We start from the raw sequence: 12,505 nt of genomic DNA on the forward strand, positions 1-12,505 counted from the left end.
TGAACTCTTTAAAGGTTTTATTTGATAAAACGGAATGGTCTGGGAGGTTCCCGACAGCCAGCGCAGGAGCACAGGCGGGCGGGCAGCCAGCGCACGGTCATCAGACGACCGAACTCGAACTGCCGGGGGCTTTTGGCCATCATTCAAGGATTACCTGCTCGTACTCCCTGTCCTCCACTGTTCGATTTATGCTCAGGGCAGTACGAAACGTTAAGGAAAACAGAGGCGGAAACACAAGTTAATGAGAAGCGTAAGGACTCTTCCACCTCAAGGTGCTCTCAGCCCACCAGGTCCTCATCTGCAGGTGTTTAATCAAGCACATCAAAAAGCCACCGCTTCTAAGCATATGGGAGTAAGGGGTGCACGGGAACTCTCTGTACCTTCCACTCAATTTTGCTGTGAACCTAAACCTGCTCTAAAAAAGAAAGTTTCAAAAAAAAAGCCATTGTTAAAAGAGGAAAACTATTAGATCCAGTTTGATTTTTTTCATGTTGGGACTAAAACCTAACTATACTGGAAACATATCTGGAAGATACTGCAAATGTCACCTGAAACCACCTCCCACATCTTGAGAAAAGAAACACAAAAATTTTAAATTTAAATCTACATTAAAGAAACCCACACTTTAACTGCACATTTGGTCCTAAAATGCAACAAGATACTGAGCTGATTTTTGAAACGGAAAAATCTTTATATCATTTGTAAATGGCAAATAAATTGTTTTACAGCCTTCATTTTAAATGTATACTAAAGTGATCTGAATTTTTAACCTAGTCACCTCTTTGTTACATAAACGATGAAGTGATTTGTAAGATTCCTAGGGGAGGGTTTCCTGTGATAATATATTAACTAGAAATGGAGAGAGTCAAAACACATATGGAAAAATGACAATTTGATTCAAAATCCTTACGTCACGGATGGGAAGTGATTAGCTTAGGATCCTCAAAGTTCCAATTTCTATTCTCCATGATTCCCAAGGTGGTATAACTCCCTGCCTTCCCCATTCCCTGCATACCAGCTCCATTCCACATTTAAATTTACCACTGCGGAAAGCAAAAACCCCCAAACCCCTGTGATCACCTTTTAGGTCAGTGTGAGGCCTAGTATGACACTGGTAGATTTCAGCGAGACACCTAGTCAAGGTGCACAAGGCAGCTGACCTGGTGATCAGTTGCTGTCACAGAGCTGTAGGAGTCCCACAGAGGGCAGGGGTGCCCGGATGAGGGAAGAGCCGTGTGTGTGGAGAGCACTGCAGAGTGGTGGGGATTGGGGAAAACTGGCAAGTATTTGCTCTCTGAAGCTCAGCTGCTGCTCAGCAACTAAAGACGGTTTTCACACGGGAATCTAAATCCAGTGCTGCTAGAGGTCATTTTTAAGAGGAGCCAGAAATTAGGATTTTAATGTAAATTTTTCTGATTTATGAAATACTGTTTAGGCTAAACCTCTCCCAGTTTGCCACCTTTGGTATGTGTACCCAGACACCTGGCCTCTGGCTTCACAATTTCCATCAGCTGGAGACAGGATTCCAGGCAATCAAAGTAGTAAATACTTACTTGACGGAGAGGGAGAAATCCCCAGGAGCACTCTCGCTCTCTCGGATAAGAAAGGCCCCATCGTGCCGCTGTTTGCTAAGCATTTCTTCTGCCTTGGCTCTGGGGATTTTGCCAAAAAACCACCTAAGGAAGGAAGGCAAGCCAGTCAACATCTGCTTCCCCACAAAGAAACGGGATATCCAGCCTCCGAAATGTGAGTAACAGAACACTCCTCGCTGGAGGAAGGGCCTCCCTCTCTACCCTCCTGTCTCCACATGCCCCATCACGCCTTGAGAGGGGGACCATCTCCCTTCAGCTGTCTCCTTCATTCCCCAGTGACTCAAAAGACACAATCGTGGGCCACTTTCTATAGAGGAAGACACTTAAAAATGGGCCTCCTGGGCCAAAGCTCACTGGGCCCCCAACTGACTCATCAGCAAGGCAGCAGGGAAAGCCCAGGCCTATCGATTTGAGCACATGATGAACCATTTAAGGTGACACAGGCCCTTCCTGCAGCCACTTGATAAGGCAGCAGCCTTGCTACAGTGGGAAGAAGAGAAATGGGGGTAGGAAAGCTGGAAGGTCCAGAAGCTGGAGACAGGGCCACTTCTTGTAACAGCACAAAGGGAAGAGGTTCAGGCTGTGAGGGAGCAGCCTCTGCTAGTAGCTGTGGTTGGCACTCCTCTCAAGGCCACTCTCTGCTGTCATTGCTCAGAGTCTGTTTTTCAGGAACCATTAGAAATGCCATGCTTTACTCTGTGCAGAGGCAGCTAGTTGCAAAATTCCCTTTTTCATTTGGAGTAACTTACAGATTCTTCTGCTCCCAATGCTAATTGACCTTGGTCACAAGAAAAAGTGGGTGAATTCATGGAAAAGGGTAGGAGCAGCTGGGGCTGGGGCTGACCAGGAGGAAGAGGAGGAGACATCTCTGAAACAGCTTCAAGTCACAGGCACCTCACTTCTCACAGAAAAGCCACAACTAATTAGGATAGATGACTGTGAAAACAAGGTTCTCTTTGCAAACCTGTCTTTACTGTGTTATTATTTAAAAAAAGCAACGATGCCACTTGTAACTAATAAAGACCTACTTGCTTCATCAGACTCCATATACATGGTAACTAACATGCATTAAATATGCAAACTAGGATAACAAAGATACAAAGAGTCCGTTAAAGTTATAAATCTAACATACATCTATCTTACTTATAAGCAACTGCAAGACGTCTCTGAAATAATACACTATACTAAAATTCAAACAGACGGATGGGAGCTGCTAGGAAGGATACATTCAGAAGTTGCCATTAGTAACCTTTAAACATTCCTAAAATCTGCAGCCTTGTATCTTTCTCATTTGAACTAACGTAATGCCAAGCCGCTGAGGAGCTGGTACAGCCTATATTCCTGCGCCTACAAAGAACTCGAGGGCAAGTCTTCCAGGGCCTGGAAGTAAGGCCACACAGGAGAAACCATGTAGTAACACAACAGAAGTCTCTCCCACTAGGAAAGGACAGCTCATAGTGTTGAGGTCACGTGCGCCCTTGCTGTTCTCATCTGTGCTCTCTGGTTTACATTACAGCGCCCGTGCACTCAGTAGCCACTTGGCCGAGAGGTGGCGAGAAGTTCCTCAACAGTCACAGCCTCTCCTCCTAGACACCCCCAAATCTTCCTACCAGGCAGGCATTTTCCTTTTTTAAGGTATAAGTAATGAACATAAATTAAAATAGCTTAGTTGTACGTGAAGTAAAAATAAAAAGCAAGACTCTTCCCTCAAACTCCCCAGAGGCAGCAACTGTTGGCAGTTAGATGTGTATGTTTGTGGACCTTCCCTTATGGTGCACAAATATATAGATATGGTGGCAGTATTTTCTTGCTCTCAGCTTAAAATTAACTCATTTTTATTTTCAACTAGAAAAAAACCAAAAAAACAAAAACCTGTGGTGAAGCAAAGTCCTCTAACTGGAATTTTTACTTCGTAAAAAACATCCCTGTTATAAGCACCCAGACTGAAAAATGGAAATTAGTTGGAGACCATTTTATTAAATAAAGACTTCTTTTGTACCTGCTCCCATTTTCACTACACACACTCCCTCCCCCCCTTCCTCCCTCTCCAGAGAGAGGATGTCCCACAACATAAGGGATATGACACTATGAGAAACAGCTATCACTCTCAGTTAAAACATTTAATACCACCATCCTACACTTCCTTAGCATTTTATACTGTTTATAACTTTGATTAACTTCTTTTAATGGTGATATTTACGTGTAACTACATGGCTATGGTCAAACTTCTTAACATTTTTTAAAAGATGGGTTTATACTACAATACAAATAGCAAGGGAGAAAGCTAATGGGAGGAGGCAGCTTATTTCCAATTCAAGTCTTTATTACATCCCATAGGCAACCACCCATATGCATTTAACGTGAAAAGCATACATTTGGATCCACCCTCAGTATATACAACTCATGCTGCAACACTAATGCCAACAATCATTTCGTAGTCTGTGTTTAATTTGTCAGCTCAAATGCTATGTTAGGTCATACTCCATTTTAAACTTCCCTCTTGCTGCCTAACAAAAACTAAAAAAGGGAAGTAAGGGAGGCTGGGGAGATGGAAGGAGGGGCCTGGTACTCCGTACCCTCCCACAGCTATGAAACCAACACTGACCCTCTACTTATGGACATCTAGTCACACGGCAGCCCTGTTAACGTGAAACAGGCCTGTGAGGCCCACCACTGCACAGGTACAGGGTGATGGTCTTTTCTGGCAATATGGTTTCCTTTTTCAGAGCTTGGATGGATGAATACTGCCTGCCTTCCAGCTAGAGTCTGTGAAGAACACCACCATGGGGCCTGGATGCTTCCTGATCAATTATTATTCCAAAGTTCTTTACAGTGGGGAGAGAGGAGCAGGCATGAGAGTGACTCTTCCTAAAAAGCTAACCCATCAATCAGGTCAGTAACTACAACTATCCAAGGAAGGTGGCCTTTCCTATGTTGCCAACAGTCAGATTTGAAATGCCGACGTCACCTGAAACAATCTGAAGAAAAACAAGGATTTAGAGCCACAGGCATTTTATTTAATATAAAAATTACAGTCTGATGTTCTGCTGAATTCCCCTTCAGCCTGGAAATATGAAAATGAAAAGGGGACTTCCCTGGTGGCGCAGAGGTTAAGAATCCGCCTGCCAATGCAAGGGCCACAGGTTCGATCCCTTGTCTGGGAAGATCCCACATGCTGTGGAGCAACTAAGCCCGTGCGCCACAACTACTGAGCCCGAGCGCCCAACTACTGAGCCCATGCACCGCAACTACCGAGCCCACATGCTACTGAAGCCCACTTGCCTAGAGCCCGTGCTCCTCAACAAGAGAAGCCACCGCAATGAAGAAGCCCGCGCGCAGCAACGAAGACCCAACGCAGCCCCCCCGCCAAAAAAAAGGAAAAATGAAAAGGAACTTAAGTTGATTTTGTTATCACTGGATCTAATGCTGAAGTCAGCGAACTATGGCCCTCAGCCTAAATCTTTCCAGTTTTGCTGTGACCCACAATCTAAGACTATTTTAAAAAAATTTTTCAGGATTGTTTTAAAAAATTCAACCGAAGAAGTATATGTGACATGACAGAGACTGCACATGGCCCACAAGGCTTAAAATATTTATTATCAGGCCCTTTACAGAAAAGGTTTAGCCAATCCTTGATCTATTTTGAGGACAGATTGTAGGAATAGATGTGCACAAATTTTTGGCTTGTGTGGACCGAGGTAGGATGCACTATGTGACTCCCAGTAACCACTATCCAACTGCTTCTCCCCACGGGGTGTACTCCGTGATGCTGTCCACGAAAAGCCCACACAGCCCCCAAAGCAAATATGGACACTAAGTGGCCACAAGAATGCGAAACTGTGCTTATACACTTCCCGGGAATCTGTAATAATCTCATGCTCATCTTTCGTAGTTTCTTGGATATCACTGCTTGTGCCTGCATTTTAGTAACCTGGGCATGGCTGTGTGTTAATAACAGCCAATCTAACATCACAGGGACCTCAAATGAGGGACATTATCAATCCACTGACCAGGGGCCACAAATCTCTTCCATGTACGCCTCTGAAGATTTAATACTTCTGGCTTTTATTATCATGAACAAATTGGTCCCAGCCTTTGTACAAGAATTTGCATCTGAGTATCAATTCAAAACTACTTACTGAGTTACTATGTGCAGAGGCAAGGCACAAGTTACAAGGGAGTATGAAAGCAGAAGACATAAATTCTTCAAGGAATCTAATATCTTTTTTAGGGGAGGGGGGGAGAGATCAAACTCACATAGTTACAAAGATACAAGACAGTACAAGTTCCAAACAAAAACTAGGAAAATACACTTTGCAGTTAGACTGGTCTTCTCCTTTTAAATCATTCAATGAAACATTTAGTGAGCCATTATAAGGTGCCTGGTTCTTCTTGAAGTATAAGAAGTTTCCTTGAGGACCTCACAGATTCTTCATTATAGAAACTTCTGCATAGGTATCTTCCTATTACCAAACTGCAGGGTAACCCAATCTCTCTCCAGGCTTCCTGGATGTGCTCTCTCAAAGAACTTCCCATTAACTACATGGACATTTTATTATACCATAATTTAACTACAGAACCTAACTTCCCAGCACCTAGCACGGTCTCTGCACATAGTGAGAACTGTGCAAGAGTTTAGCGACCAAAACATGAACCCAACAGACAGCTTTAGGGTGAAGCTCCTGAATCATCTGTTTTGTTTTATAGAGGCAAATCATTTTAGAACAGATTCAGTTCATAAGGTAGCATTTGGCTCAGGTTTAGTTGCTAGTGGTGGTTACCTCTAAAAGGGGTACATGTATGGGGAGAAACTCACATTGCTCTATAGTTTTCTACACTGTGAATCTTTTATAATGAGAACTCTATTCATAAATCAGGAGCTTGGGATAAACATACACACACTGCCATATATAAGATAACCAACAAGGGAACTCTACTCAATATTCTGTGATAACCTATATGAGAAGAGAATCTAACACAATATTGTAAGTCAACTATATGCCAATAAAATTAAAATATTTTAAAAAATGAGAACTATATTAGTTTAATTTATTAATTCATAAATTAGTGGTTTTGAAATAAAAATACTGGAAGCTTTCCTAATTTGCAGCACAAAGAGGAATGAACTAGACCGTTGTCAAGGCCCTTTTGAGCTCTACGGCATTCAGTTCTACGTAAGATGACGTAAAAGCTGTGTAAGATAAGATGTGGTTAAGATCTTTGCTCCAGTACTTGGGGGAAGAGAAATGACAGGGACACATCAGAACAGTGACAATGGGGGAGAGGGACAAATGGGCTGCTACTCAAGGTGGGGCAGTCATCTGAAAGTCTTATTTACCATTTTGTGTTACAACAAGTAGATACAGAGGATCTACCATTTCTTCGTGTTTCAGTGGCATTCTAGTCTGAGCATTAAATGCTTCAGTTCTCCCTGACATACTCACAAGAAAATGACTGCTTTTGAGGGAGGAGCAGAGACAATAAAAGAGGTGGTGGGTAAGGGTGGGAGGAAAGTGGTCTGTAAGGGCTCCCAGGACCCCACCATGTCATATATCAACAATAAACGGTTCTGGAATTAAAAATTTTTTTTCTCACCGCTCTCAGCAGCCTGGAGTAGGAGAGCACTTTGTATTCTCTGAAGTGGGAACACTAAGATGGAGGGGTAGGGCAGTGATTATAGTGTACATTTACCAAGAACCAATTATATGCCAAGTATTGTGCTCTGGTGATACCAAGATTATTAAGATATGGTCCCAAAGGAATATCAAACATGTCAATACAAAACCACGTGATAAATACCCTTTCTAAAACTCAAAAAATGCAGAATTATGAAACACATCTGGCACAAAGGGTTTCACAGAAAAAGAATCATGGACCTGCGTAACTGTTGTTTTATCATTTGAAGATCACTGACAGTTATCTAAAACATACACTACTATTGACTATTATGCTCTCATCATATACTCTTACTAACATGGAAAAATCAACGTGCTTTGTTAATTCCCTGAGAAGACAGAATAGAAAGTATGACATCCATCCCAATGATCTCAATTTTAAAAACATCGTTTGAACAAGCAGATGGGTCTGACCCTGGAGGGTCAGCAGAGCCCAACTTACGGATGTGGTTTCATTTCTATGTAATTCTTGGGGATGAAGCCGTCTTTCCCATTGAGCTCTGCCTTGTACCAGTTCTGATCACATTCTTCATTCAAAACCTGAAAAGAATTAAGACAAGGAGAAGAAAGCAATCATTTCCTTTTCACTCTTAAGTGGGTAGCCATGAAGACGATTATGTTGCCTTTTAGGTTTGTTTGTAAAAGGTGTTATTTGGAGTATTATCAGTTACATGGATGCAAAACTTCTTGTAATTTTCAAAACAACCAGCATTATGTCAACTCTGATACTTAAAAAGAGAAAGGAATTGTGTCTGGAAATGAGAATTCAGGTTCCCAAACATCTAGCATTAAAACCTCAGTAGAAAAGCAGAGGGAGGGAAAAATAGAAGATGAGTTTCTGTGAGGAGATTTCTGGAAAACGGCAAACACTGACACTGGAGAATAAAGGGAGAGATTAGGTATAACTGCACAACAACTGGGCAGCAACAGAGAGAGCCTGAAGACCTCTCTCTCCAGGGATCTTCAAGCCAATTTCCAGAATCGCAGAGATCCAATCTTGGGATTTCCTCATACTGCCTCTAGGTTATCCCAAGTATGGGTCAGCCACCGTCCCGCTGCTACCTGCATGCACAGCCGTGTGCCCTTGTGTGGGAAAACCGTATTTTAATGAATAAGCACAGTAAGTCCCACTTACTTCTCTTACCCTCAAGGGCCACGATGTGTCCGAGTTAGAGAATGCTGGAAGCACACCAATGGGCCCCATTCAGGGGGAGGCCCAGAGACCACACAACTGAGCCACTGCATTCTGCAAAGTGAAAACAGCCTACCCAAGGTTACAGGCTAATGAATCCCATGAAGGTTTTCAGAACTCAGACAAGTGTGCTCTTCAATACTGACTTGTATGGATAGGCTAGGCCAAGATACTATCATCTGCAGAGTATTAAAGGGAGCAAAATACGGACTTCCCTGGCGGTCCAGTGGTTAGGACTCCACACTTCCACTGCAGGGGGCACGGGTTCGATCCCTGGTCAGGGAGCTAAGATCCCGCATGCCACATGGTGCGGCCAAAAAAAAAGGGGGGGTGGGCAGAATAGATATAGGCATAGTATAAGAGCCACTCTTTGAATTCCAGATTTCTAACAAAAGGCCAAGGGTATAGGACATTTTAAAAAGTAACTTAAAAGAGAAAATAGAAATGTGAGCCCAACTCCAAAATGGCGAACACAGGAAAACGTTGATGGACTAGTACAGTGGTGGTAAATCTATACTCCAGAGCAAAATTCTAAAAGGAAGTTGGTAAAATTCTTTACCAAATTATTTACTCATGATGCTGAAAAATGCTGTACTCACTGCCAAATTAGAACGTGGTCTGCTTGATGTGTATGTATTGACATTTCAAAGTGAGATACAACTTTGGAAAGGGTAGATAAGACTGATAGATACCAACAAATAGCTAGGCTGCACTAACGATGCCTCCCAGTGAATTCACTTCTGAAACGCGGCTATGCCCTGAGGAGTTTTACAAAGCTGGTGCCTACTTGTGATGCTGGCTAACCTCGGGCCCTCAGTGCCAGTCACTGAGTTTACACGTGCACAAGATAAGGTAACAAGCTACTGCTAAATCCCATCAGCCTCAGTGATGAAAACTTTTTTCTTTTCATCAATTTTCCCTTAAAATTTTTTAATTTATTAAATACTGCAATGATATAAACTAATATATGTAAAATACACTTACAATTTTAAAATCTGCATTTCAAAAACTGTACTGTGGCCAGAAAAGTTATTCTGTTGCTAGACAATTATAAAGCACACCCGCACACCAAGGACGAAGGTCTGAGAGGGACAGGGCTCTTAAGGCACTCCCTGCCACAATGACATCAACGTCCGTCCCTAAGCACCAAGGTGAACCCACCAGCATCACAGAAGATTCAACAGCACAAGAGCAAAGGAGCTTTAGGCCAGGATTTTGTTGTCTACCAAAAAGAAGGGCTGGAAGAAAAATGTGGTCTAGTAATTATCTTATAAAGCATTATGGCCCATTTGGACATGAAAACAGAATAAGGTAATCACTTGGAAAAGGCCAGTTTTAATTTGTGACCAATAACCTTGCAGAAAAGGTTCTACATGCCAGGAGTTCTTAGAACCAACCGCATGTTCTTCTTCTTTTTTAAAAAATTTATCTTATTTATTTTTGGCTGCATTGGGTCTTCGTTGTTGTCAGCAGGCTTTCTCTAGTTGTGGTAAGCGGGGGCTAACTCTTCGTTGCGGTGCGCAGGCTTCTCACTGCGGTGGCTTCTCGTTGCAGAGCACGGGCTCTAGGTGCGCAGGCTTCAGTAGTTGTGGCTCGCAGGCTCTAGAGTGCAGGTTCAGTAGTTGTGGTGCACAGACTTAGTTGCTCTGTGGCATGTGGGATCTTCCCGGACCAGGGCTCGAACCCGTGTCCCCAGCATTGGCAGGCAGGTTCTTAACCACTGCGCCACCAGGGAAGCCCTGCACGTTCTTCTTGTCACCTTCGTTAGGACAGAGGCAAACCTCCCCCTAAAAAAATGCCCCCCGACAATAAAAGAAACTCCAGGGCAACTCCCAGATTTGGCACCATTTTAGAACTATGGTTTTCTGCAAAACAATATTAATACTTGGTGTTTGTATGCTTTTCTCCCCAAGAAGGTAGGGAAATATGAAACTAATACGTTTAGATGATGACGATGATGATGAATACTGGCCGGGTGGCTTGTGGGATCTCAGTTCCCCAACCAGGGACTGAACCCCAGCCACGGCAGTGAAAGCCCAGAATCCTAACCACTAGGCCACCAGGGAACTCCTCAATGCTTAGATTATTTTTAATGTAATGTCAGAATACATGGGAGGCTAAAAGTTTGGTTCTCTGGAATATTCTAGTATCTAGAATATCTCTTTGCCAGAAAGCCAAGGTGTGGCTGTACATGCCTCTAAATCTCTTTACTCGATAATTTAAGAAAAGATGGGCTTCCCTGGTGGCGCAGTGGTCGAGAGTCTGCCTGCCAGTGCAGGGGACACGGGTTCGAGCCCTGGTCCCGGAAGATCCCACATGCCGCGGAGCAACTGGGCCCGTGAGCCACAACTACTGAGCCTGCGCGTCTGGAGCCTGTGCTCCGCAACAAGGGAGGCCGCGATAGTGAGAGGCCCGTGCACCGCGATGAAGAGTGGCCCCCACTCACCGCAACTAGAGAAAGCCCTCGCGCAGAAATGAAGACCCAACACAGCCAAAAATAAATAAATACATTTATAAAAAAAAAAAAAAAAAAAAAAAAAAAAAAAAAGAAAAGATTGGTTCTGTGGGAGACAAAGCACAGGAGAAAGAGTGCTTGCTAAGCCTGGGCCACCTGGGATCAGGTTTTTCTACCCAGCTGGTACATCAGCTTTCACATGCAAGCCCTGAAAGCCCAGGATGGCATAATTTAAGAGTTAAAAATTAAGTTTTATTCAAATGCTTAAAACAGCAAAGGGCACAAATTGACATAAGTGAATCTAAAGTAGAGCAGGGAAGGGCACCAGAACCAGATGTGGATGAGTTTGCACCTACAGAGACTGTACTGAATTTGCTATGGCTTTAGATGAAAGTTCACATCCTTCACAAGTAAGCTGTTAAAGCCCCATCAGAGTTCTGAGAAGGAGGAAACTGCTCCTATCACCACTTCCCCGAAACACAGGCAACTTACCATTTGCTCATTCATTACCTCTTAACAAATAGATGGTTGAGTTCGACCACCAAATTTTCATTCAGTTTTGAAAATTCCAAGGAATGTTTTTAGCTGTTACCCCACAGCTGCATGTTCTATGCCAACCCCCATATTCCCTCGAGTTATGACTTTGTAGCCATCAAAACACTGGTTTAACGGAAGCAGACTGATCAAGAGATGAGATTATGAAAGGAGGAAGAGACAAGTTTCAGTGAAGTTTTTATTTGTTCTTTTTCTGGTTGCAGAAAGACTGAAAGTAATGTTAGAGCCACAATCAGGAAGAAACCTAAAAGATAAAGAATGATGTGAAGTTTACATGGGAGAATTAAAACTATTCCAGTCGATGGAAGGTACACAATGGGTGCTTTTGAGCTGTCGCTAATGTTAAACTTCTTGACCTGCAAGCTGGGTGTATTCAGTTTGTGAAAATTCACTGAACTGTGCACTTACGATATGTAACTTTTCTACACGTGTATCATACTTCAACTGAAAGAAGTATTTCAGTCAAGAGAACACAGTAATATTATGGTCCAATTTACATGTAAGAAACACACACCAGGGCCTCATATGCCTCCGGTACAAACTTTTCACACCGAAAATACATAGTGGAGCAGAAAATAACACAACGAGGCTTCAGAAACCCCCACCATGATAGTTTGCCATCACTAACCTATGAAAAAAATTCCCAGAAGTAAAACTTTCTTCACTACGGACAACTCAGAGCATTCCACATGGTCTACTTTTCTACATTATATAATTTGGTAACTTTATTCACTGCTGCCACCACCCCACCCCCAATGAGGCCATTCTAAAGGCAATGCAAATTTCCATCTTTACTAATACCAATTTAAAGGTTTCCAAATAGTTTAAAAAAGAAGAAAGAGGGAATTCCCTGGTGGTCCAGTGGTTAGGACTCTGCGCTTCCACTGCAGGGGGCACGGGTTCAATCCCTGGTCGGGGAACTAAGATGCCACATGCCACTGGGTGTGGCCAAAAAAAATAAAAATATCTATCTACTTTAAAAAAAAAAAAAAAAAAAAAGCAGAAGAAAGAAAAAAAAGCCAGAGCTCAAAGATTT

At 42.9% G+C, this 12,505-nt stretch overlaps 1 protein-coding gene across 3 annotated transcripts in view; it reads right to left on the reverse strand.

Moving 5' to 3' along the window:
* Positions 1-12,505, reverse strand: part of GRB2 (growth factor receptor bound protein 2) — a 70,410-nt gene that overhangs the window by 4,249 nt on the left and 53,656 nt on the right. For all 3 annotated transcript variants that reach the window (XM_082443286.1, XM_082443284.1, XM_082443285.1), the window contains 2 exons: positions 7,710-7,807; positions 1,554-1,676 (listed from right to left, as the gene is read on the reverse strand). In XM_082443286.1, coding sequence (XP_082299412.1) covers positions 1,554-1,676; positions 7,710-7,807 — 221 coding nt within the window. The remainder of the gene's footprint in view (positions 1-1,553; positions 1,677-7,709; positions 7,808-12,505) is intronic.

Source organism: Balaenoptera physalus (assembly GCF_965194825.1).
Source record: "Balaenoptera physalus genome assembly, chromosome: 20".
Taxonomy (NCBI): Eukaryota; Metazoa; Chordata; class Mammalia; order Artiodactyla; family Balaenopteridae; genus Balaenoptera; species Balaenoptera physalus.